Raw genomic sequence first — 26738 nt, 5'->3', positions numbered from 1 at the left:
GGAGAGAGGACACGCAGAAGGGCTGGAGACAATTCGTATCTTTCGATCGCGCAACAACGGCGAGGGGGGCCGCTGAAAAAAGGAGGAACCAGCCAGATAATGACCGCCAGAGTTTTCGGCCGGTGGCGGAATCGCGTGACGATCGGCGTATGATCGATTGTCGGTCGGCGTCGGTCGAGGGCGTCGATACGTCGGGAAAAGGGGATGAACGCGGGCTACCACAAGAAAAAAGAGTATTAAGGGAAAAACGAGGGGAATTCCGCTGGTCGACGGACAAACGCACTCGCGTTCTCTTGCTCTTTCTCTCTCCATCGTTGAGTTCATAGCCCTTCAATCTTCTCCGATTCATCGCTCACTTTTATTTTATCACCGCTGCGGGGGGTCGAAGCCTTGTAGACCCGCGCCAAATGTTGCGCCATAATATTTCTGCAAGAGCATGGTCCGTAAATATATCGGGCTTTATTCCGGATGCGATAAACAACCTAATTCCCTGGCGGCGTTCGATGGTGAACGGATTTTGGCTCATCATTCATTGTATATGACGTAACCGTTGCTAGACACAATATGCACAATATTTGATCTTAACTGTTGTATCTTCGTTCAAACGCTGATGCCGCGCAAGTGTAGCGGCGCAAAGTTAATACCGCGTGATCGCTTAGGACAATGACGTCGCGAGTCGTTAAATTTTAATGATCTGCCGGTAAAGCCCTGGATATCCGCGCATTATTGCGATTTCATCGGTAGCGGGAGATTGATGAATACCGCCCGATAAATATAAGATTAATGGCAGCAATCCGAATTGATTTACACATTATTGCGAATTGTGGATTTCGTTCATTTCAGTTGCAAGTGTATACACGCGTGCGGACTTCGACTTTATTTCGTTCTACGGTGTGCTCGATAAATTGCAATTTTCCGCTACTCGCGGGAGAACGGTGTGTCTCGCCCGTTTCATTTTGACAGTCAAAAACAGTGAAATATAATATAAAGTCGCGTTCTCGCATTCACATTCGCGCAACGTAACAGCAGCTGTCATTTCTGTCAATCGGTCTCGAAAGCCGAAATGAGTAATTAACAACTAGGGTTCATCAGCGCTCTAGAATCGGGCTGGCGTTCCGAATCGGCTATTAATGGTCGGCGAAATTTACGTCGCTCCTACGTACAATCGCATTTGAAATTACAACGCCTGCGTAATAATTACCTAACTGACAGCCCGTACTAACGGCGCAGCGAAATTTGCATTGCATCGTACGCAAACCTACGTTTCCGCGAACATACAACAACTGCAACGCGACGCAGACGGATATCTCAAAAATCATTGAAACCTCTGCGTGCACCGCAACTGAAGAGGTAAAATTAAGAAATTGTTAAGTTTACATATCACCTTGAAGATTAAGATAAAAATTGTATTATTTTCTAAAAAAGAGACGATTTCAATTTTAAGAGAAAAAAATAGATAGTTTAAAGAAATTTCTGATCTTTTATCTTTGATTTTTTTCTGTGTTACAAAAGAGGATAAGCAAATTTGGTTTCAGCAAGTTCCAAATCCGAAAACAGTTCGTCTCAACTTGGAAATACACAGTTTGCAGATTTCTCTTTAGATGAAAATAAATTAAGCTATGAACGAAGGATTAAAATACTTCGGACTTATTTAATTAACCAATTTTACTTTCTCGTGATCATTACGACAGAGCTTTCTTATATGCGTCTTTTTTAGACGTAAATAGCGAACGCTTTCCACGTCATCTCATTGCCTTCGTCGCTTTGCGCGAGGTTCGACACGGTGCAACGAGCAAGATTCATGTCAGCAGGCCGTGGTTTTTCCAGAGTAGCCGCTTCTGAGACAATGCCGCCGCTCTCCCGTGCTGCAATTCCTCCAGTGAGGCGAATTCTTTCGCCGCGATGAGAAACGACGTTTTCGCGGATGAATGGACGAATTCGCGCGCGGATGTAGAACGCGCACGCGATTGTACGTTTAAGACCGAACTCTGGCGTTGTTACTATTTGTTACGAGCGGGCTTTTTTCTCGAGCGAGACTCTCGCGCCATTCAGACATTATTGACATTCCGTTTCCTTCGTTTCGTTTCGTTTCTGCGCCCGACGCAATTGTACCATTTTTCTTGGACCGCGACGTGTAATCCCGGTGACGAGGAATGAACGGTTATCGTCGCCGACGACGTGTGCACGAAGGACGCGTCCTCAAAAGCGGCTTCGAGAGGAATCTGCAGTTCCCGTTTACGCCTGTTTCGATTCGAGGCCGTCGTCGCACGTACAGAGGACTTTCAGCACCTTTTAGCGACGAACAAACACGTCGTTGCTTATTCTTTCCTCTCGCGAATGCTGCTTGTCGTCGTCATCGTTGTACATAGCGGTTTTTCCTATTTTTCCCCGCGTTCCGTTTGCGTCGCAACCTGAAAGCTCGATCGACTTCGCATCCAGTAAAAGAGCGAGAGAATTCTTTCCAAGGAAATTTAATTTGTCCCGGAGTTATTTTGTTCTATGTTCACTGATGTGCATAGTGGTTAATTACTTCTCACTTACTACGAACGCCAACAATGTCGCGTTTGTAATATAATTAAAAATTGTAAAATTTAAACCTATCGCAAAACGAGTAGAACGTTTGCTTTAAAAGCGTTGCGCTTTGTTTAGCAAAAAGCTGCTGATTTTTTTATCAGCCTGCTGTACACTGTCGAGATATGTAATACAAGCTATTTGACCGATTGCTAAAGCAAATGTCCAGTATAACGCATCAATAAATTAATACGCATTTGTGACTTCATCCATGGAATATCAACACGGCCTATAATAATTAACTGCATTTTCGAGTTTGCGGATTAGATAAATATTTGCATGACGCGCAAACACATCAATAACGTATTTAAGCGCGTACTTCACGAGGAGAACTCTTTATCTTAACAGACTTCGCAGTTGTAAATTCAAATGGACCTCACTATGTAAATTCAAATGGCTTCGCACTCGCACTCGGCTACGAAATAAATCAGAGAGAATGATTGTCACCTTCCAAATCAGCGCCCAATGAGATCGGTCGTTTGAGTCGCGTAATAATTTACAGGCGCGATTCTCAGACGAGAGGATGGACAGGGCCGATTTGAATCGATTTATTCTACGATACGCTTAATGGTTAATCCCGAAGCATATCGTGTGTATGGAGTAAAATGGCCATCTGTCTATCTTTAGCGCTGAGGGGCCTCCCGTGTCACGAGACAGGTCCTCTCGATCACCCGCCGGCATGTAACTGGAAAATCCGATGGACGTAACAGCAATAATAGTGTCCAAACAATGCATCGTCCGTGCACTCCGTGCTGAAACCGTTTTCCACGCTTTTGTTTGGCGCAATCCGGCGGAGGCGATCCCGATGAAACGCTCTCACCCGGCCGGAAATTCACGAAAACAAGAACCATCGAAACGATGGACCTCAAAGCGCGTTGCCTGTGCCGCACGTCGACATGCTTGCAATCTCTGGAGCTATATCGTTCGACATTAAAACAAAAATTTCCTGCCGAGTCCATCTGGATCTGTGTGCACGCCTCACGCTGTTCAGACGTTGCGTTAGGAATTCGCGGATGGAAAAACGTGGAAGAATATAATTGTAAAGCGATACGTCTGAATACAAAAATAAAACATAAAAATCAAGAATTTCAATTTTTTTTATTTATCTCTTCTCATTACGGCAATGCGGATTTAAATTGTAGCGAATTTAAATTGCCGCGTTCACTTTACTTCACGGAAATCTAAATGAAGTCTACAATTATGTTTGTTCACTTTTACATAAATTATGCTTTTGAAATTAAACAGAATTAGAAGAGAGAAAGAGAGAGAGAGAGAAACCGCGTTACGTTCAATAAAACGAAGCGATTGACGAACCTCCCTCCCCCCTTTCACCTGTGTTCGCAGTGTCAAGAAGTTTTATCGTCGGTGGATTTTCATTGAATTTCAAGCCGTGTCGCGCGGGCCGAAGCGAATTCAAATAGCTGCATGTTATCGTCTCTCGAATCGATACTAGCGCGTTTCGATGCTAGCTCGTTCCACCCTCCGTCCCACCCTTCCTCCGTGCCCTCGCCGTACGCATAAATCTCCGCAACCGTTTGTCGTTGTCGGTGTTCTTGTAAATCGCATCCTTACAAACTAATTCCACGCGGTGTAACGATTTCGCGTGCACGAGCGCATTGCGACGAGTTACAAACGGCCGTCCGCAGCCTCGGCCTCGACGTCGACGTCGGCGTCGCGTAAGTCGCGACGTTTTATTTCCGCGCGGGGTAGCACCCGCGACGAGCCGTGAGCTCGGCGCGGATAATGCACGATCGTGCGTGTCGCGCGCGCGATAGCCCCTAACTCGCCCCGATGACTAATGACGTTAGGAAATTGAACCGGGGGCAACCCACCCCTCCGCGATGCGGCCTCGAAAGGGAGCGGCGAGAACAACGGCGTGGCGGGAGAACATCGCCCGGCCGAATTCAGGCGCCGATTCAATTTTCCGGCATCATTTATTCACGCGCGGTTAGCGCTTCCAGCGTGCAAGGCGCGCGCCGCGGCATAATCGAACGGATAAATAACAAAACACACGCGGGATTAAGCGCGAGGAGCATTTTCCACCTCATTTGTGCGCCTCCATCGTGCAAGTCCATAATCATCGTTATTAAAATTGCTTTCTTCCTACTCGTTCTCCAAGTTTGAGCTGTTAAATTGCTGGAGAACAATTCTGTATCATTATGTAATAATGAGTATTATCTAAGTGTGAGAGTACATATCATGTCTGCAGGTAAATTTGTCAGTATGCAATTAAACGTAATAAACTAGAATGCAATATAAAACTATCAAAGTTTTTTAAAAATATATTTCGGAAAGTGATGCCAGTTTAATTTTTAACCGGCGAGTTCAACAAACTCGCGTTGCATAGATAAGGCTTAGTGCACGTTCAGTGCCGGTGACGGTGATGAATATGCTAGTTTTGCACGCAAACACCTTGCCGATATTGTACTGCTAGTCTGCTACGAGGTGAAGACGCATTAGCGAAAGCACCTGATACCCAATTGCCTGTACGCTAACATGAAATGGTTACTGATTAACGTGGATACAGTTTCACGCGCGTGATCGATCAATCTCCAAACGCTACTAATTTCCACTTTTACACTTCTCCGCAAATAACGGTTTGGGCAAACTTGCCGGCAGAGTTTTAGTTGAACTTTGATTTTCCGAACTTGCCGGCGACTCTTGGACGCATGAAAAGGAACTTTCAGTGTCAGGAAAAAACTTGTAATTATACGACACATATTATTTGAAATTATTTGAAAACCGTAATAATCCTAAGTACATTCAGCTCTCAAGAACTAACGTGAAGCGTTTTTGCGGCGGGAACCGTATAGAACGGTTGTCCGTTGAAAACTACCTTTCAAGGCAAATCGCCATCGGAAAAATTCGCCGCCCTTCTTAACGCTCACCTTCCACTAATACCGGAAACACAGTACAAAACCATTCTCCTCGTACGTATTCGGGATTAGCGGACGTCGTTACAACGTGTGGAACAACGAGAAGAGCCAATCCCATCAGGAAAGGGCAAAGGAGATTGCGCGACGTTTCGGCCAACGTAAATGCATGGGAGCGCGTTTCCGGTGGCGCATCGGCGACGAGAAAATTGAAATTTCGCACGGTGGGACGCTTTTCCCGCGTGCACCAGCTGGTCGGAGCTAAGCCGGTGAGAGCTTTCGCTGCGAAATGTCTTCTGCTCGTTAACGAGTTAACGAGAAGAAACGTGCGCGCGCGAAAAAGGGCGATGAGACTCGACGGGTGATGAGGGGCAGCGCGGGGGATGATATGGCAAGGAGAGCGTTAATTCGGTGCTTCCTGAAGCTGCCCGGGTGAAATTCCGCTCGCAAAGCGCGCGATAATGCCGGACCGACCGAATGGTGGCGAACTGCTAATCCGGCTATAATAATGGCACTTTCGAAAGCTCGCTGCCCCCGGCGCGAGTTCGCCCAAGCGAGCGAACGTTTCACGTCCGGACGAATGTTAACGTCCGCCTCCGTTCTCGTCAAAGACGGTACAGCCGCGTGGTTTTTAATACGGCACGTCCAGCCAGTCCGCGCAGACTGGTAACTTTTTGCAATTAACAGATATACCTTCCCGCGCGCGTGTTTGAAGTTTGCCACACGAGTTTTCGCCGGGCGGTACGAGCGGAAATCCGAGCGAGAGCTTTTTCCGTCGAATCCTCCTCTCGCTCGCGGCAGTTCAAGCCAATTCCGTAAAATGGGCTTTTTATCGGCGTCAATCGGGCTAATTGTAACGGAGTTAGGCGTACGTAAGCGCGACACGAGGGTATATATATTCTTTTCTGCTGGCACAATTGAGTCGCGAGATTATGTCACGCTACGACAGCCGGGAAGACCATGGCCTCCTTGTGCAACGATCTTTTACGATTTTGCGGAAAGAGTTTAACATAAACGTATTATGTTACGTCCGCCTTCGCGTCCATCAATCTTCCGTCGAGGAAAGACTTCACCACGGCGGACGATTTTCGCCTAATGGCGAAATCCAACGGCCGCCAGACTGTTATACGCACGCGGGTCCACTCCCCGTTTAATGCATCGCGATACGGTATGTCGCGTTGGAGCGGCTCCAAGCGCACGATCTCGAGATGAGGGCGAGAGCCCGAGCCATTCTCCGTTGTAATAAAATTATCCTTCGCAAGCGCAGCGATCCGTTCGAAGGACGGCTATCGTACGTGTCAGCGTCGTCGTGCGATCGTTGCCTACGTTGCGGTTTCGCGACGAGAAAAGTGACAAGGAAGGAGAAACAGCCGCGGATGGTCAAAGATCGGCGAAGAACCCTCGAGGGTCGCGCGCGCGCGCGCGATGCTCCGTGATCTTCATAAAGCGGCCGGATAAATCGCTTCCGCTTGAGATGGCAACTCTTGGCATTTGCATGGCAAAAAATAATTCCACGTGAGTGATTGGAGGGATGGAAGAAGGGGTGAAAGAAATGTATGATCGAGGGATGAAAATGCACGGTGGCATTTCATGGTGTTTCGTAAGCGAATATTATGAATACCGTGTTCTCCCTCGCCTCTTTGCGCGCGGAAAAAAAGTTTTGGCGTGCACGAGCGAGCGAACGGAGCGGAGCGGAGGCCTGGCGGAAATGCCGACGAGAAAGCAACAACTTTTCGGTGTACAGGGGCGCGCGCGCGCGAGGGGGTTGAGTATCGATTCTGTCGACAGCTTGCAACCCTTCCTCCCTTTCTCCCTTCCCCACGAAGCAGATGCAATTCTTTTATCCTTGTTCGCACATCGCTCTCTGTAGATAAACTCGATATGCGCGCCGGATAACAGATTTTTGACTGCGCGAATGTTTCCAATATCTGTCGCTAAAAAATTCACGGTGTCGCTTCCCCTCTCTCATTCGAGCGTTCAATTAGCAGAAATTGCGTGTTTAGCGCGATTTACAGCTTCTCTCTCTCTCTCTCTCTCTCTCTCTCTCTCTCTCTCTCTCGCTTTCTCTCCTTCTTTCTCGATTCGATTAACGTTGCGGTGAATGTCACAGTTTATTTTAACGATATTTTAATGGATGCACCCGTTATTAAATTAAATTAATCATCAAATCAGTAACTCGACTGCACCAGCGACCGGCGGCAGTCGAGTTTTACGCGAGAATCTGCGAAACGTTCAAACATGCACCGACAGGAGAGACTCGTAACGCAACGCGAGAGTTAATTACGCGCGGCGTTAGTAACGCGCATTCTGGTCTCATTGAATGCGCCATCGTGTTTAATCCGCGAGCGGTTTTTCATCCGCAAGCAGCGTCATGCATTTTCCATCTTGCCGCGGCGCTTGCCTCGTTTTATCACGCTAACGCGCATTACCGGGTACTACGTCGCAAAACGACCGCAAGCGCGAAAGATGGAAAATTTTCATCCGCAACCTCGCAGACTCGCAGAATGCGTTCCTCTGCGCGATTCTTCCCCGATCGCACAAGAGATGCGAGTGCATCTTTTTGGGCATTATTATATACGTATACGTATACGTCGGGCGAATCATTGCGTAAGCGAGGCAGAATATGATTTTTAAAGTTTACATAGAACTGTTTGCATTTCGCTTGTGGGAATATTTGCATATTTTTTTCGCGCGATAATATTATTAATCTCTTTACACACTGATTTCGCAAAATACTTCTTTCTATCTTTTTAAATACTTTTATATTATTTTTTTTTTATAATTGAGCTTAATCGAAAGCTCGTTACAAAGCAGATACAAATTCGATCTACATCTCGGAAATGAGGTGCGTAGTATTTATCTATATATTTTCCCGTGGTAACGAATTTATAAATTACGTTATGGGAACATGTGATTAACGATAGCATATCTCTTTGGTTACAGCGACAGCGGCGTGGCCGCGGCAGGAACAGCCCTGTCCAATTGCAGGGGACTTTTGCATGAACGGTGGTACCTGCCTATTTTTCGAGACCGTCGGTGAACCAGCATGCAGGTGAGCAAAAAATATTCTGTCGATAATATTCTTTCGATATTAATATAATTTCCAGATTATCTGATACGTTTATCTTTTTCATTGTGTCGCGAACGATTGCAATTGGAAGAAATTTGTTCGCTCCGGTTCTTGTAAAAGCTGCTAAATATTTAAAGATGATGTATGAGTGTCTGACTATAATCACATTTGATCACTAACTTTTTGTAAGTATGAAATATGCAAGTGATTTCGAAATCATTTTAATTAAAGCGTGTTTATTGGAAATGTAATCGTCGATAACGTTTCTGAAAATGCATTAAACAGATAAAACGACTTTATTAAAACAAATAATGAAATAAAATAAATAATGAATTTTTTGCAAAGAGGTCGCTACAAAAGTCATTATAAATATTGCTTTCGCAGTTGAAAAAAAAAGATTTGAAATAACGTTTATTTTCGAAAGAAAAATGAAAAATAAAATTAGCTAAACTGCACACTGGAATATGCTCACAAGTGTAAATGGTATAAACGGCCGGATGAATCTTTTTTATAGTATTACAATTGAGCAGTAGGTTAAATCCTGCGAAAACATATGTATGCAAAATCCATCAGTTTGGACGAAACGTGTTTACATATTTCGAACGTACCGCGTTTTGTAAATTTACCATACATTTATCTTACTGGATTTAATCCGTTTTACATGATCGCTCATCAATTGAACGCTCACCAAGCCAGGTAGCCAGTAACTGTGCGATCAGCAATAGTACATTTTATTCAACAAAGGTTTATTCGCGTCAGAAATCGTAACTGCTAATCCAAAACTATATTTATCGCGTGTGTTGTCTCTTAACTTTCAAACGATTCAAAATTATTCTTCTCTTTCTCTCTCACTTTTCAACACTAGCAAATTTATCTGACTACATCGAAAAATCGAAAGACCGTTAATTTTAAATTTATTTAAAAAAATTCTATCGTTAAAATTTATTTTATTAATTTTAGAACATTGTACAGAGCAAAGGAAAAAGCAAGAAAATATTTATTTGGTACTTTAGCGAGGCAACCCTCTCGAGAGCAATCGTAATAGATAGATGGTACATATACCACTAAAACATGAATAAAAAGGAAAGAATAATAAATTAAGCAGTATTTGCAGACATTAACAGACATGTAAAGATAATATTTATTATTTCATTAGATGAAATGTATAGAAACCTGACACATTATCGAACAATATACACTAGCAAACAGTAACAAGAAAGAAAGAACGCGAGAGAGAAAAAGAGACAGAAAGAAAAAGAATGAATGTGCGTGTAGGTGTGCACAACTACGACGAGAAAAATTCTCGCACACGTGGACTCGAGTCTCCACTCGACTCGAGAGAGAGTGCACGCGAAATCGAGCTCCCTTGTTACTCTCCTTTGTGCGGCTGCCGACGAGTTAACGGCTACCGGCAACCACGAGGTCGGACGAGGTTTCACGAGATGTTTGCCGTCGATTGAGCGAGAGGTCGAGGTCCGATAGTCGACGGAAAACGTCGGACCCCGGTCGAGCCGCCGCTACTATTTTTCCTCGGTACACACGTTGGAGTGCGATCTCGTCCCGTTTCCCGTGGACGCTTTCTCCTCTATTTCCTCATAGATGCTCCTTACCCTTACTAGGTGCCCGCATGCCTCCGCCACCCCTTCTACGTGATACCTCTTTCACAAGAACGGATACTTTCTATAGATCTCCCTCTACCCCGCATCGTTCTTGCTGCCTCCGTTCTTCCCTCAAGTATCTCCGCGACTGACGTCTTCGACTTTCCTCTCGCCTTCCTTTCTCCTTCGCCTCCCCGTTAGTCTTGGCGACAGGGATAGTTTTTTTTCCTGTTCGCATTCTTCCAAATTCTCCGGTGGCTCGACGAGCACCAGTCGTTTCTATTTATCTTCCCTTCGATCCGCGCGCACTTTTATTGGTCCTTTATACGTGCGCCTTTTATTTCTGCCGCGCTCGTTTCCGTCCGTTCGTTTTTTCGTACGCTCTTTCGCCGTCTCGTGCCCGGTCGCTATAAAGTCCACAATTGATACTTCCATGCTCTTTTATTAGTACCGGAGGAGGATGCTTAATATCTCCCAGTTATATTCCTCGCTGGTGTGCAGCGGTATTTTCCGTGAACACGATCTCGCGATTGAGTATTCGCGTACCGCCTGCCGAACTTTTTAGATTCGAACAATTCGCAGTTCGGCCTTCAAGATCAAATTATTGAATCGCGCGCGATTGCTGATTCTCGATATTACGAACGGACCGATGCAAAATGCTCGGCAGCCCCCAGGCACCGAGCGAATTTCCCGAAATGACCTGGACCTTACTTCCATCATCGTTTTTTTTTTCATTCATTGAACGATGCTTCCGAAAATTAAATTTCTTGGCGGTCTCCCGTCCCCTCTCGCCCCCTTGCGTGTATCAAATTGATCGGTATCCGCCGCGTAGCCCGAGTATCCCCATTTAATTAAAAAAGTTTGCTCGTGAAATGTTCTCCGGCCGGACTCTCCAGCCGGTCACCAGCAGTCCGCGCGCTCGTTCGCGCTACGCACACATCGGATGCACGTCGATTTGTCAGAAATTCCAACTACGCTACACTGACGACGCGTATTCGGCAGGCTCGCCGGGTTTTTTCAGGACATTAATAGCGAAACCGGGTCAACTAAAGGCAAACGAAATGCCTTTATTATATCCCTTTCTCGGTAATTTTCCGCGCGCGAGCGCAGACTGTGCTCCCAGAAATTCCGCAGCCACATTTTCACAGAAAAATCTTACGTGACGTAATGTCGAGCCTAACGAAATATAACCGACCGGCTATGTAAAAACAGTAGAAAGGTTACGAATAAATATCGACCGTATTGTTTCGTAGCCGTGAACTTCTCGTATCAAATATCTTGTCCAGATCAAATTATAATTAAGACTCCACGAGGTAAAATCCGCTCTAGAAGTAAAGCTTCGTCGTTCAATAATCATGAAACTTAATTTACGCGAGCGTCTGAACGTTGTGTTGCGACTGTGAATTCAGTTTATCGCGGCTGTGCTTTATCGTCACGACACCGTCAATTCCCTTGGTCACTTCCGGCGGAGCGCGGGCGGGAGAAAGAGGGATGCACGCAAATGTAAACTTTTTCGCGCCGGCCGGGCAACGCTCGTAAATCTCACCCCCGAAGGCAACTCTCGTCCCTCTCGAGTGGCGCGACACGGAACACCACCGTCCGCCGCCACCTGTGCGGGGAGGTTTCTCGTTTGTTTCTGTTAGCTCGGCACCCCTTCTCCTCTTCCCCATCCTCCTACGACTTGTTAACTTTACGTTCTTACCGCTTACGGCCAAATTGCTGTATAAAATATGTGCCTGCGCGACTGTAACCCCCCTGCGGCATGGGGTTTCGCACCCGTTGCGGTCATCCCTCGTTACGTAACGCTTCTTCCCCTGCTGCTCGCGGGTAATTAAGGCCATTACGTAATTATCGACGTTAGTGTGATCACACTTGTCGTTGAGATTGACTTGAACATTAGAGAGATTTAATTGCTCTCTTTTTGGGGATCATCGGGATGTAGATGCAACAAGGAACACTCTTTGAATTTTAACCCTTTCTGATTTGTTAGGACATATGCGTCCTAGAAGAACTTCTCTCAGCCCTAAGAACCTAATGGAATTTATTTCGCATCTCAAACTCTCTTACAGAAAAAAGATAAATGCAGAAATTATATTTTATGCATACATATTTATTCCGCTGATACTTAAACAAACTTAACAATTTTAGCACGAGCGCTCTAACTCGATTCCGGTTCGTAAATTAAATAATCGAAATCACGGGATTAAAAAATAAATGTTTTAATAGAGTCTTGCGTCAGTCTCGATTGCATTGTAGAGAAGAATCTTCTTTCTGTCCCCCGCAAATATCTACTTCCTTAATCCTAAACCTATGCACGGCATGAAGAAGGAACGCATGACGGAGGCACAAAAAATTGCGCAGGCACGAAACGCGAGCGATGCAATGCAGTCGCGAGCGGTCGGACCGGCGGAAGCAATGTCTTCTTTCTCGTGTCGCTCGTTATTTTAACGGGCAGCTTTTGTGCGAAAAACGTCCGGTAGCTCACGCGACGTGATGAAAGCTCTGCGCAGTCTTCATTCTCGCGAGGGGGAATACATTAAAAAAAGCGAATACGTGCAGCGACATTGTCTGTCGCGGTGCATTAAGGCGATCCATAATGATGCACGCGTCCAGAAGTCCTTCACGTTGTCCGTTCTCGCGATAGCGACGTAGAACAAATTGGACACGATAAATCGATCGAGAAAAAATGGGACGATTTTAACGAGACAGAATTGTCCGATAAAATGTTAAATTTCTCTTTCTCCTATTTCTCTCTCAAAATTCAAAAGTCTTATTTTATTGAAAACAACGTTCTTCTGTGGCATTTTCGTACCGCGTTAAACAATCCATAATTGTTTAAATTATGATATATCTTAATTCGTGCGATCTGATTGAATTTGAAATAATTAAACGTCAATATCGAGGAAAAATTTCAATCCGGGAAAAATTCTTATAAGCTTACAAAGCGCGGTTATTTTTGAGGGAGGTCGGCGATAGCGCGCGCCGTAGGATTCCGCGGGGAGTTCTCTATGTGTATCCCGGGATTTATGATATTATTTCTACGGCGGTGATAGCGACGATGTAGCGATAATATACGGCGGAAATGTGAAATATTTCCCGCGAAGTACAATGTAGCGCGCGCGAGACGACGATGGTTCGTCCCGTAATGTATGTCCCATCGTTACTCGCGTTCTCCGTTTTCGTGAGCGCAAGAACTCGTTCGAAAAGATTAAATTGCGGCCGGCGCTCTTGATCGAAGGAAAGTGCGAGAACTCGCGGGAAGATCGAGTGTGCGTTGCAATTGTACCGGTTATCGATTTCCATGAACTTAACTTTGTGAAATGTGAAAAGTTACGATGGCGACCAAAATTTCCTAATGTTATATCGGAAGTTCGCGTGGCACGCAACGTCCCTCGGCGCGATACATCTTCCGCGTGCGGCTTCGCTCGCGCTCATCCGCGGTAAAGAGAGATCGCGAATTCGCTTATACGTTCGCACTACACATATGTTTCATCGGGGGTAAAATGGATCGCGGACGGCGTAAAGTCTCGGAGAGATGTAAATTATGCGCGCACCCCGGTATTCTCTGCGCGGTGTGTATCAAGCGAGAAATCATAAGCGAGAGAGAGAAAGAGAGAGTCGTCGCATACGATCAAATGCTGGAAATGACAAGATTCTTCGATATTGTTGTTTGTTGATAATCTCAAATATTAACGCTTCTTATTGATACTTTACTTTTTTAAATAAATTTTTTATACTTAAGCAGTTCACGATCTTTAGAAATTTAATCTTTAGAAATATGTAAGTTATCGCTATACGTCGAGATGAGACATCGCTAAATGAAGAAATAATTATAGCGGATTTCGCTTACAATTGTTGTATTATTTTAACAGACACTACACTTTTGCAGTCATAGTCATTTAATAACGTAAATGTTGCGAATGAATTATCTACGCATATATATGCCGAGTTTCCGAATGAATACGCGATAGTCACGTAAACTGGAAATATGCGAGCAAGCATCGCGATTGTGAGCATGCAATTCAGGAACACATTGAGTACTGCTCGCGACTGTTTGCCAGGGGGTGAGCGTCGAGAGGGTCGACGCGGACACTTCACTACTCATCATTATCGATGAGCATCACGCCATTCCGGAGTCGCTGAACTTTTGCGCGAGGACGTGCATTTCCCGATGCATTCAAGAATTCATCAAGTATTTCAATTTTTTAGTAGTATTCGTGCTTGCGAGGATTCACATTTCGGGGATTCGCCTTTCCACGCACGAATGCGAAGTCGGCTGAATGCAACGTGTCGACCGCAGACACGGTTTATCGTCGGCTCGATAAGATTCTGCATTCCGGGAGGGGACAGGAACTTTCTCTTTCTCTCTCTTGCTCGCTACAAATATACTCCGCGTTTCCAGACCGCTGCTACGACGCGCTGCCACGATGTTCGCCATAGATGTGGCCAGGATCGTTCGAGAAACCGCGAATCGTCGGTTTAGTCGGCGCAGGCAACGTTTAACATCTTAGCCGCGTGCACCATTTGTAGCCCTTGGCTTCCGGTGTAATCGGTTGCAGACGAGCGAGAGAACAGTTCAAAGTGCTCACCACCGTTCTTCCTGCTGTCTACCAGCGGCATCTGCACCGAACCAACCCCTCTTTACGACCGTACTCCGTGCGACCGTATTGCGTAATTCAGCCGCAAAATGTCGGCGATATATAAAGGACGACGCAACGCGTCACAGTGTCACGTAAAACACGACGTCCGCCTATCTACAGAGCAGAGAAATTTTGCAAGATCGTGCCATATTGCAAGTATTACACGTTAAATTATTCGCGATACACTCACGATATTTGCGACGATCGCGACGATTGTTACGACGCATTTGACGATGAATAATTCATAATATGCGACGTTTAAAGAGCGATTTAAATGTAGGACACAAGTAAACCCTGCATCGTGCAACGTTGTTCTCTTCCTTCCTCCCTCTTTCTCTTTCTCTCTGGACGCAAGTGAATTCCCAGGCTGAACGTATCCATATTGTCCCACTACAACGTCTAACAAATATTACCGTCCGTATGTGAATGCATAAGCGCTCGGATGCCGTGCGGTTACCCCCGTTACAAACGGACGGTAATGGTCGAAAGTACTCACGAAATAGTTCGCTGGCAGGCGAAGGAGAACGCCAGCCCGCCACCCGCCGTGTGTCTACGGCATACCGCATAACTGCACCCGCAGTTCCACACCGGAAATACAGTCGGATTCGGTCGTCGCGGATACGCGGTGGTACCCTTGCCGCGAAAATCGTAATTAAGTCCACACAACGCCTGTCGCCGAATTTCCCGGCGCTTTTTCCTCGCTCGTACCGTTCCATCAATCCCGTCGACAGCAAACACGCTTTACACGGGGTGAAAAGGGGAGAGTTTCTGCCCTCAAAATTAATTCGCGCGCGACGCGATGCGATTAGGCATACCAGAACGTTCTAATTGTGATCTACGCGATGAAAATCGGTAAATCGTGTCGCGCTAAAGGTAAGGGATGATTAATAGACAGGATGAGGCGCGCGATAACACGCGGAATGGGTATCATTAATCATACGGTGTGTACAATGAAATTTTGTCGTAGTATTATTTCGGCGACGATTTTCCTGCGTGCACATGGAGTCACTTTCTTTGACGAAGCCGAGGCGCTAACCCGTGTATCAGCGAAGAGAAATATTTCATACAGCGAATTTCGGGAACAAAAGGAAAATGAGATAACGTTGCTGCTCGTCTAATCCGAGAGCTTTATCTTGAAAAATAATGTTGCGCGGAATTGGGTACAGGAGGACCGAGGAGATTCATCGTCGAAATTAAAAATGACGGCTTTGATGTATAATACATGCCTATACCTACATCCCGCGACATCTCGTTTCGCATACACTTTGGACGACAGAATGAGTTACACGGGCACGATAATACAGAGTGGAAATTGCGAGAGCGATGCGCTACAGACGCGCGTGGACAACAACTAATACCGATCCTGTGCGGCACTTATCAGCGCGCGCGTATCGAGAGTGCAAATATCGCGTCCCCTTCCCCACTTCGCCCTCTGTGACATGTTACAACCCCCGGGTATAATTCGAGCGCGTCTCCCCGGCGAGCTAATCGCGATCGCGCGTACGTAAATCCACCGGGTGTGCGCGTTATAAAAAATATCCGTGCACGCAGTAAAAGCGAGCGTTGAATTATGTCCGCGGAGAACCCGAAGAAAAGGAATCTGCGAATTATACGCATAATGCATTGCCAGGAGAGAGTGGCAGTTAAGCGGTGCATTAAAATGCGGATTATGCGTCGTTACGTACTTTCAAGAGCGGCTGGCGCGACCGATAAGATGTTCGTTTGCAGCAGGTAAATTCATTTTTATCGTCGCGCTTTTATGGATCGAGCGGCCGCGCGCGTAGGTCGTTATCGAACCAGTGATTAACTTAATTCTTTCGGACTTACGTCCACCGTGCACAGGAGCACGCTTTTTTTATTGCCTGCGGACATGCGAAGTATCGCGAAAAATAGGTGGTACGCGTGCCATGGAAAATCGCGGGAAATGACTATGCGGTAAACTACGCGAGAATCAATCACTGCTTTCAATTATTTCATGGCTCCATCCAAATTTTTGGCTTTTGTAGTACGTTCTTCTATTGAAATCGTCTTAAGAAATGAATGAAGCTTTCTTAATGGCTAATGACATCTTAAGCACACGCTTATCGATTTTCGATGTGAGGATGAATTATGAATACCATTCTTCAAGCGTTCATAGACAATCGTGGGATGAGACAATCGTAAGCATTAAGGGGATGCTGCAGTTACTGCCAAACTTTAATGCAAAGCTCAGTGGCTCTTTAAATACTCGTGAGAAAATAGCGCTTCTAATGTAATGATTTTTGCGACACGTTTACTGCAATTATTCGCGAAACCTTAGTGGAGCAATATTTAATATAATATAATTATAATTATACTTCCATTACATAAAATTTTTCATTTTATTCGGTTAATTAATCTCGATCCAAAACTGGATCGCTCGCGCGTGCTATTGTTGTATCTGTCGCGCGAATATCTGGCGCTGTCAACGTCGCTTCCGGTCGAAGCGCCGGCCTTTTACGGGAACCACATTAAAGCAGCGCTGTACAACAAGATACCAAACCCCATGTTGCGTCGGTTGCTTTCCGCGCGGCGGTCGCTTCTATTCACGAGGGCGCGCGACGCAAAGAGTGGCAAAGGGGGTTCTACACGCTCGTCGACTCTGTTCAAAAGTGGTCCAGGCATCAGAACCACCGCCGCCGCCACCGCTTTGTTGCTTTGCAGCTTTCGGAGCGTGTGAGAGAGAAAGAGAGAGAGGGGGGAACCCTCGTTACACACAAATCCCTGTCCCTGTCATGAAAACTTAACCGTCGCCATGTCAGTCGACACTGGAGAAAACTCGTGCGATCTAATAATTCATACCGGACGCGTGTATATATTAGCTTCCTACTAGCTTTTTTCCGATTCCCGGCAGTTGCGCGCAACGACAGAACGAACGCCGTGGACGGATTCGATTGGTGGTAGCTTATGAATCGCGCCGCTAAGTCGACCAGAAATCAAGCACTTCGCGACGCGCTGTTTTATTCAGAATGGCGGCGCTTTATCCCGAAATAGTGATTTATTTAGACGCACGCCGCCTGCGGAAGATGAGGCCCGGATGAGAAAGCGCGGCGCGACTCGGGGATGTAGTTGTTAGTCGCTTTTACGAGGCCATTTCGCCCTCGGACGTGCCCCAGCAGGGCCTCGATCACCCTTATTTGCGACAGCTTGCCGTGAGACGCAAAGACGCATTCTCTTAAATATCTTGAAGTGAAGTAGAGCAAGGTGAATTTGCTTCATGAACTATTATGTTAAGGGATGCAGCCAGACTTTTTAAGTAAAAGTAATAATTCTCGTCTTCTACACCACACTAATCTGTTAATAAGTTATAAATATATGTAATAATGTAAATATTAGAATACCCCATATTAACAATAATAATGTAAATTTATTATAACGTAACATATAATATACAAAAATACCGAATCTAATACATTAAAATAATAGAAAACTCTGATAAACTGATAATGATTCATTATTGGAAAGTCATTTTATCACAGACAGAAAGATATTCTTAATCATCTTAACGTCGCCTCTGAAGAATTGAACGTATATTCGATCAGCGATCTTTTCACGCAAGAGAACTTCACGAATCGGCGTGGATACGCGAAGCAACTTTCGGCACGTGTCAGATACAGCCCTCCTCGCGATAGTCGCGATTCCTCGACAATGGGGCGGCAGGCACGCGCAGCGGGCGCGAAATCAGTGCAAGAACGACGTCGCACGGCAGCCGTCGCAGACGCATCGCCGATACGATAACGCGTTCTGACACGTAAAACTCCGGCAAATCGACCTTCGTATTTCGTAGACGTCGTTACAAAGAAGAGAAAGAAGGGTCCCCGAACAACGAAAATATACGACAAGGTGGCAGGAGATGGCGAGATAGAGATAGAGATAGAGAGACAGAGAAAGAGAGTAAAAAAGAAGAGAGAGGAGTGCACGCCAGGCACCCTCAAGAAGGCAAACGGAGGGGAGTTACACGGTCGTCTCTCCCAGACGTGTCTCTTCCCGAAGACAAAATAAAGCTTCCCGCTGCCTCTCTCTCTCCGGCTCGGCCTGTGTTTCCTCCGCCGTCTTCTTTTCTCGAGCGAAATCTCGTAACCCCGCTCCCGTCGCGCCTTCGTCGGAAATACTCTCGGCAGACGGTAGACCCGAGGCGGTGCCGTGTCAAGACCACTTCGTGGATTCGCCCGTCCTCGTCGGGCACGTGCGCGCGAATAAAGTATCTCGTCTGTCGCGATGACGGCGCGCCCGGAACGTTATACGAGCTCGTCCCGTTATACCAGCCGTCCTTCCGAAATTTATGAATGGCAGAATCGTTCACCGACAGCGGACAGCGAAACGCCGCCTCCGGTAACGAGAGCCTTTCGTTTCGCGCGAGAAAGCGAGAGAAAGAGAGAGAGAGAGAGAAAGAAGAGCATTTGTAAAACAAACAAAAATAATTTCGATGTGGCATTTTTTGCTCTCGCTGTCGGTGTCCACGGTGCGCCGGGAAACGGAAGCCACCCCACCGCAAAGTTGTACAACCCTCGGTCTCGCTATTGGAAAGTTTCGCGGATAAAAATGAAATTCCGCCCGACAAAAGTTTCATGGCTTCAAAAACGCGATGAAAAGTTCCCGTGCATCAGAAAACGTATCGCCAATAATTCTCGATGCGCCGTTGAATACGAAAAATCTGTCGGCGATCAAGTTTATCGAAATTGTTATAGCGGCAAATAAATTTGATTATCACAAAAATAATTAATCTTGGTGTAATTGTATTTATTGGATAATTTGTGTGCATAATAAAATAATATTAATAAAATTGCTTAAAGTCAACTTATAAAAAGTTTTTTTAGTTCTATTTTATGTATAAAAATAAGTGCGATATTGTTAGATATCGCTTGTTGGAGCAGCGAGTGGACTAAAAATTTATTGCATGCACAAATAGTCCTGACAATCCGATTTTGCGTCACATGGAATGTTAAGTATTCTTTTTCTGAACGTCGCGTGTAAAATTTGTAAATGTCACTGAAGGCTTCGCGTCGCGTTCACATCGGCAGACATGAATACAACCGTCACCAATTTTCAATAATAAATATGCTGGCAAATGCGAAACCTGTTTTCTGACACGCGGATATATTTATCAAATTCGTTTACATTATTCGATACAATTTTAACTTCGGAGGTAGAAAAACAATCGATGAGACAAATATATTAATTACTCAAAAATTCATTTAGAGTATCTAAATGTTTTCTCTCAATCACGCGCACGTAAAATTAGTGCCAATCAATATCAAGTCAATAAATTAATATGAATCCATTAGTACATGCACAAGTATATACTCGCACGAGCAAATTAATATTCTCATATAGTCGCAAAGATACGCGTATACGAGCAAGCCTTTAATTGATTTTGCTCTAATGAGACCATCAGAGTACATGGAGTAAGTTTTCAATCGATATAGAAAGAATGTTATTTATAGGTATATCAATATGAAAAAATTCAAAAAGAAATAATTTCGCAAGATGTTAGGGTAACATTCCTGATCGACACTCGCGATCGCGATCTTCGTCGTGCAATGAACGTGAATAAAATAAATCCCCCTTGTGCTTTTCCCTGATGCTTTTCACGCGCACGACGAGCTTTTTTTACATCCGTCGCGCGTAAGCACGGTAGACAAGGCGGTACCGTGCCACTGGCTAGCCAAAACATCCAACTTGATCGCGAGCCAAAAATCTCACCACCCCGCCAAAAAGATACACCTGGTCGACGTAGACAGTCGGGTATACAAGAGTGAAAAAGGAACACGTGGAAGCAGCAAGATAAATCTCGCTTAGGCATGCGCGAACGATCTGCACGCTGCAGATTGGTATGTAACAGACTGCGGCGTTAACGAACCGTATCCAATAATGAAAATCAGACATCTGAGAGGAATTTCGAGAAACGAACGGCATTACTTGATTAAGCCTCGATTTCAGATACTTTTTATATTTATTCAATGGTGTAATGAGAGTCGTATAAGAGATCCGAGCGCTGTATAAATTATTAGGATTACGTTTCCGCTCCGTAAATAAGCGCGCAGGAGAATAGCTGAGTATATCATTATCAGCGCGCATGTCAAACAGTCGATATTTTAATTAAAGCAAACCGGTCAGCAACCGGTCAGCAGCCAGTAAAAGGGATGCTGTGCGGTTATTTGCGAAACCGTTTTCGCTTGACGTATTAAAATACTTATAATATGCGGAGTAAACGCGCGTGCGGACGCGGATAAACAGCGCACGAAATATTAACGTCAAACGATATAGCCGCGGCATTTATTTACCGTCGCCAGCATCAAAACGGCCATTATTACAATTCGCGCGGACCACGAATAAGTTAACACCGCCGCGTGAAACCCATTTCGACCCCTCGCGAATTCCTCGGGCGGATGTAATCCGCGATATTTAATAGCGGACGCGGTTGCGTTCCGCCAACTTTGACAGAACTTAATATTCTTCCCCGTCGTCCTCATCGCCGTCGTCGTCGTCGTCGCCGTCGTCATCATCGTAATCGTCGAATAATTTCGTCGTAGGCAACACGCACCCACACACGTGCACGCACACAAATGAAGCGGTGCGCACACAGAACTTACACATACACACAGACACGTGCGAGCCGACAAACATCGTTTCCGCAAATATTTGCTACCACCTTCATGGCTTATATTGTACACGCGACAAGCAGTATCGTTAAAACGATATCCGCGGGGTTGACGACCCCCGCGGCCCGGTATGCTTAATGCACACACATCGATAAGCTTTTTCTCGCGCCGCTTCCGGCGGGATCGACAGTTTTCTCAATCGCGAAAAACAGAGAGTAATTTCCCGAACGACGCGTCAGATCAAAGAACATCTGGAAGACGTCTGAACGACGTCCGAAAGATGTCAGTACACCTATTGGATATTTGACGGACGAAAATTGGATGAGGAATGAGTAGATACGTTATTATGAACATCGGCGCTTTACACGTTCAGCGATGCGGAAATGCAAACTTGTCGGAGGTGTCGAGATGGGAGCTGTCTCAGTGCAAAAAGTATGTGAAAAATTTACTTTCTGTTCTTATTGAATTTTGGTTCATTGCGTAAGTAGTTCAGAAGAGAAAATTCGGAATAAAATTATTATTCAGGCTATGTGAATACTACCTATTTTAGAAACAAAATGTTCTTTTCAAGCGATTGAGACATAATATTTTCACTTTTTTCTCACGAGAGAGTCTACATTAAATGTCGAGTAGATTCAACGAGAAATTCAGATTTCGGAAACCCGAATGCTAGTGTTTTTCTTAACTGATAGTGATCAGAGCATACAATTATTGGGGTTGAAGCGTCTTGTGAATTCCATGAGGTGTATCCACCTGTGGCTTTAAGATCCACGATATAAATCACGTGAGAGAGGGAACGATCGCACGCTGGATAACTCTGTGGATTAGCGACGTCCAGTTCGGGTAGGACGGTATTTCTTATCTTTAACAATAGGAGGAGAAGCAAGAGAAGAAGGAGGAAGACGAGGATCAAAGTAATATTCCTGAAGCTACCGACGTGTACTATGTCTTCTTTGGAACCGGCGCACATATCCGTGCACGCGAAAGCGTATCATCCTTCTTTTTACGAGCGAATACGGAAGAAAGCATGTTGAGTATATCGAGCGCATCTTGCGGCCTTATGTCGAAAGAATGCAAAAAATATTTGCTACCCTGCACGATAATAAAGAGGGATGGGATTTACGGCTAATATCGCGGCAGCAAAGATATTTTTCTTGCGCGTCAGATCGATGAAATTCCACGTCGTGTGCGACGCAATCTTCACAATTGCTAAGGATCTGTTCCGCGCAGACAAGATCAGGTTTGAGAAATCTTTAGAAATGTTGCAACGTGTAAAATAAGAGTCAAACGAGAGAAATCCGTTCTCGCGAATGAGAATCCTCGGAAAGTGCTCGAACATCGTTTTAGCTGGCTCTTTTTCGATAGCGCCGATGTCGCGAATGATAATGCGATTGCAGATACGGCGGGGTCTTAATGTTTACGTCGCAGTAACATCTGCAGAACGTATTAATCAACGGCGCTATTACTCAGCGTGCCAAGTGTAAAACGCGCGAACAATCTGCGACGATTCGCCTTAATTAATTACGTTGCCGTGCGCGCGCATTGCGCGTTCCATACGCGCGCGCGTGCTGGGAAACGTGTGATTTATTTCTTACATCGTAATACGCGTCTTCATGTTGAACGCATCGCTCGGAATGGGAACATTTCATCACCCGCGATCTGCAATTCCACCATTTCGCAGTCTCACCGATAGACCGGTGATCTACGATCTCGCGCGCGACATCGTAATTGCGCACAGCGAGACGTCGCGTCGTGACTTGCTTGACTGTCATTCTCTTTTGCATGACGAACCCTTCTGATGTTAATCTTCTCTTGATAAAAAGTTGATGAAGGATTATTTTTAAGCTGCCTTTGACAGCTTATACAAAATTTTAAGTACGATGTTTGCTACGTGCAGCAATTTGTCGAATATGTTCCTCTTTATTTATTAAAATAATAAAAAATTCGATCTTAATCCAGATAACTTCAGCATTAAAAGGAAACATGCGCTGGAAATGCGCCTGGAACATTCTGTGCAATCTTTCACTTTCCCAGACAATTCTACATTTACTCCCGCACAGTTGTGTATCAAAGGCAGCGCGGTAAAATGATTGTTTGCATCGTCGAGCGAAAGCTTTACCGAGATAGGACGAAACTTTCGTACAGCGATCCGTGCGGTCGATCTCGTCCCGTGATCGGTGCGGGCAGTCTCAAGGGGTGAAACGGCGAAAGGAGGACGAATGACGATGGGATGGACGCGTGGACTGGGGAAGCGAGAGGCGACGTGTGAGGGTGAGAGCTCGCAAAAGTTAGTTCCAGTGACATATGTGGCCAACACACGTGGAGGCGGAAGTTGAGCCTGGTGCTCCGCCCGTAACCATCCGGGCCGAGCCCGGGCTGAACCCTCTAGTCCGCGCGTACCTCTGGCATCTCCACCCCCTAACTAACCGTCTCTCTCTTCCTCTTCCCTCTTGCACCGGCCGTCGCTTAAGGAAATAGAGCTGTCCGATGCAAGCACCGCGATCCCGTCGCTGCAACGAGCTTTCAAGATGTGCCAATAAATGGTAATCTACGCCGCGAAAATCCGCTTTTGCCGTCTCGGCCGATTCAGGGGAACCCATCGTCGGTCGATGTAAACATCCCTTCGGGAGATTGAAAACGCACGTGCTCGCGGGGACGAAATATCCACAAGTGAAGTAGTGACGCGACCTGATCGTGTCGCGACGATACGCCGTTTGAATTCCGTGTTAAAACCGCGTCACAGAATGACACGCCGATGTCACATTTACCGGCTTGTTCCTCGATCTCGCAGCGTTATTGCGACATTCAATGATGATGGAAAAGACGAGCGCGGCCGCGGGCGGCGAGTCGAAACTTATTCCGTGATTTCATAAGAGCGTCCCGATGAAGTTCGAAGCTGCGAAGGACCGAGGGGGTAGAAGGTTGCATCCGCGAGGAACTTTGGAAGTATCACCCTCGTGCGCGGGGCAACGGGAAGTTGCTGAAATTATCCGGCACATTGGCCCAATCGGATCGAAGTGCTTCTCGACGTAGCAAGCGACGGCTGTCACTTTTTGTAACGGCGTCGAGTCAGATCGAAGAATTTCAAATGTTCACGGAAACGAAGCTAATTAATGGTTTCCCGGACGTAAATGACGTCGAGATCTAAATCGGGATTAAATTGATCGATCGCGTAAGATAGCTTGCAGTCGAGCTAATGACGAAATAAATAATGTCTCAGAATATTGAACTATATGAAGGAATTTTATTATAGTATATCAATTATACGTCACTCGAATTCGAATTCTATTTTGCGATGCGATCGATGCAAATATAGCGATTATTGACGATGATATGTGGCGTTCTAATCTAAGATTCGCCAATATAAGTATTATACAAACGATCGGAATACGCCGTACACATCGTTAGACGTTCGCCGTGGTAGTCTCACGCTCGTAGTTTCATTACGCTGCCATCCGACCGGCGAAATCCGGCCATTTAACTTAATTAAACGCGTCTCTAATTAATTAGAGAAAGATCGCGCGCGCAGTTTCCCCGGGACAGGCGTTGCCCGCCAGGACGCGCTCTCGCAACGATCGCAAGTCAGAGACGCCGTAAAATTTCCTTCCCTCCTTCTCTCCTCCTTACCCCCTCCCCCCTCATCGTGTTGTTATTTCCGCTTCGTACGCTTTTATTTCCGAACACGGAATTCTGTCGGCGGGGGAGTTCTTATTGAAAGCGCCTGGCGGTTGTTAAGGGGAAGTTTTTCGACGCCGTGATATATCACGGTGCCGCGCGCGAGCGGCACCCTCGACCGATACGTATAAAGCTTCCGATACGTACAAAGTGCCGATTTCCAAGTGCCCTCGTACGAGGCGTAAATCTCGCTTTAAGGCCACTCGTAGGCGGCGTGCATTTAATTAATTGCACCCTTCTAATTGATTGGAGAACGATCAACGGCTTTGAGACGTGAACGATGGCGCGCACGGGGCACGAACTTTCTTCTTGCGCGAGTTGTCGCGCGTGTCGTCTAAAATCCACACGATTGCTACAGATGGAAAAGAGATGGCATCCTCGATTCTTTCGCTTTTCGATTCAGACGAGAGATCTAAAGATTCGCGCTTTTTTCTGTATTCAAGTTCTCCGTCCAACGATAGTCATTGCTGTGTGTCGCCAAGCGAGTCGAATGAGACAAATTCGAATGTTTTTCCACATTAACAACCTCCAGATTTACATATCTTCTCCCATTCGCGCTATTATGTAAGAATTCAAGGAAATATCGAAATATTAATACCTTATCGTGTGCTCGCACGGTGCAATTGAAGCGGCGAGTGAGATTAAATTCGGGGGAATCCCCGCGCGCTCATCAACGCGCGAACTCCTGCTGGCGTCGAATCAAGTTTCGTGGTCATCGCGCGGCCACAGTCGAGCTAATTCAAGTTCCAAGTGGACTTGGACCCGATGGTGGATAAGGGTGAGCCGCTCTCGAACTTGCAGTCAAGACTGCACCGGAGAGATATCGCGCCCCTTCGTCCGTCCACTCGCCCACCCCTTTCCGTCGCACGAAGGGAAGAAGCGGCACACGATGTTGGAAAATGATCGAGAGCGAGCACCGTCGGTCGACGTCCCAATTTCCCAGACGGTACCCTGTCCCGCCAGCTGGCACCCTTTGGCAACATAGAGCTTCACTATCTGCGCTACCTTCAACGATGAATGAATCCTGGGTGTGTATACAGAGCGTTAAAAATAGGGGGATGAAGATTCGCGATTCTTGCTCTGATCGACTCGAAATCGATTTTCCCTCGAGGGGAATTCGTTTGAACGCTATTTCGTACGGCTCTCCTCCTTTTTAATCTTTTATAGATAACAGTTCCCAGCTTTGTTCCGATTGCACACGTTAACGTTTGATTTTCAACATCGGGTGTCCTCGTGACTGTAAATATACAATTTGATCCGCTGGAGATTCAATAAAATAGACAATACTAAGTTTAACGTCTGAGGGGCTATTTCAACAACAATAAAAAAAAGAGATTCAATATAAACGTAAGGTTTGTCTATTTATTTTCGGCCGCATTACGTGACATCCTGCATCGAGTCGGTACGAAAGTAGAAAAAGAGCAAACCGGAAAAACAAATGGAAGAGTGGAAACGGGGGCAAAGGGGCAACTGAGAGGATGAAGCTTGGCCGAGTAAATGGAAGAAGGGGATGCGGTGCAGGTGCAACAAGGGGGATCTCTCGTAGCTTTGCTCCAATCGCGTTGGTATGCGCGGCGTAGGTGCGGATGCAGCTGTACCGAGCAACTAAGTAACCCAGTTTACCCCGCTGGAAGCGAATATGCGAGCAGGGGTGGAGAGTGCGAATCGCGAGCCGTTTCGAAATAAAGTGC

At 45.9% G+C, this 26738-nt stretch overlaps 1 protein-coding gene across 2 annotated transcripts in view; it reads left to right on the top strand.

The window, feature by feature from the left end:
* LOC105287539 (protein vein) overlaps positions 1-26738 on the top strand; it is a 318479-nt gene that overhangs the window by 248975 nt on the left and 42766 nt on the right. For both annotated transcript variants that reach the window (XM_020034337.2, XM_011353130.3), the window contains exon 4: positions 8388-8496. In XM_020034337.2, coding sequence (XP_019889896.1) covers positions 8388-8496 — 109 coding nt within the window. The remainder of the gene's footprint in view (positions 1-8387; positions 8497-26738) is intronic.

Source organism: Ooceraea biroi, chromosome 5, assembly GCF_003672135.1.
Source record: "Ooceraea biroi isolate clonal line C1 chromosome 5, Obir_v5.4, whole genome shotgun sequence".
NCBI lineage: Eukaryota > Metazoa > Arthropoda > Insecta > Hymenoptera > Formicidae > Ooceraea > Ooceraea biroi.
The sequence above is the reverse complement of the archived record's forward strand: the minus strand, read 5'-3'. Positions and strand labels throughout refer to the sequence as shown.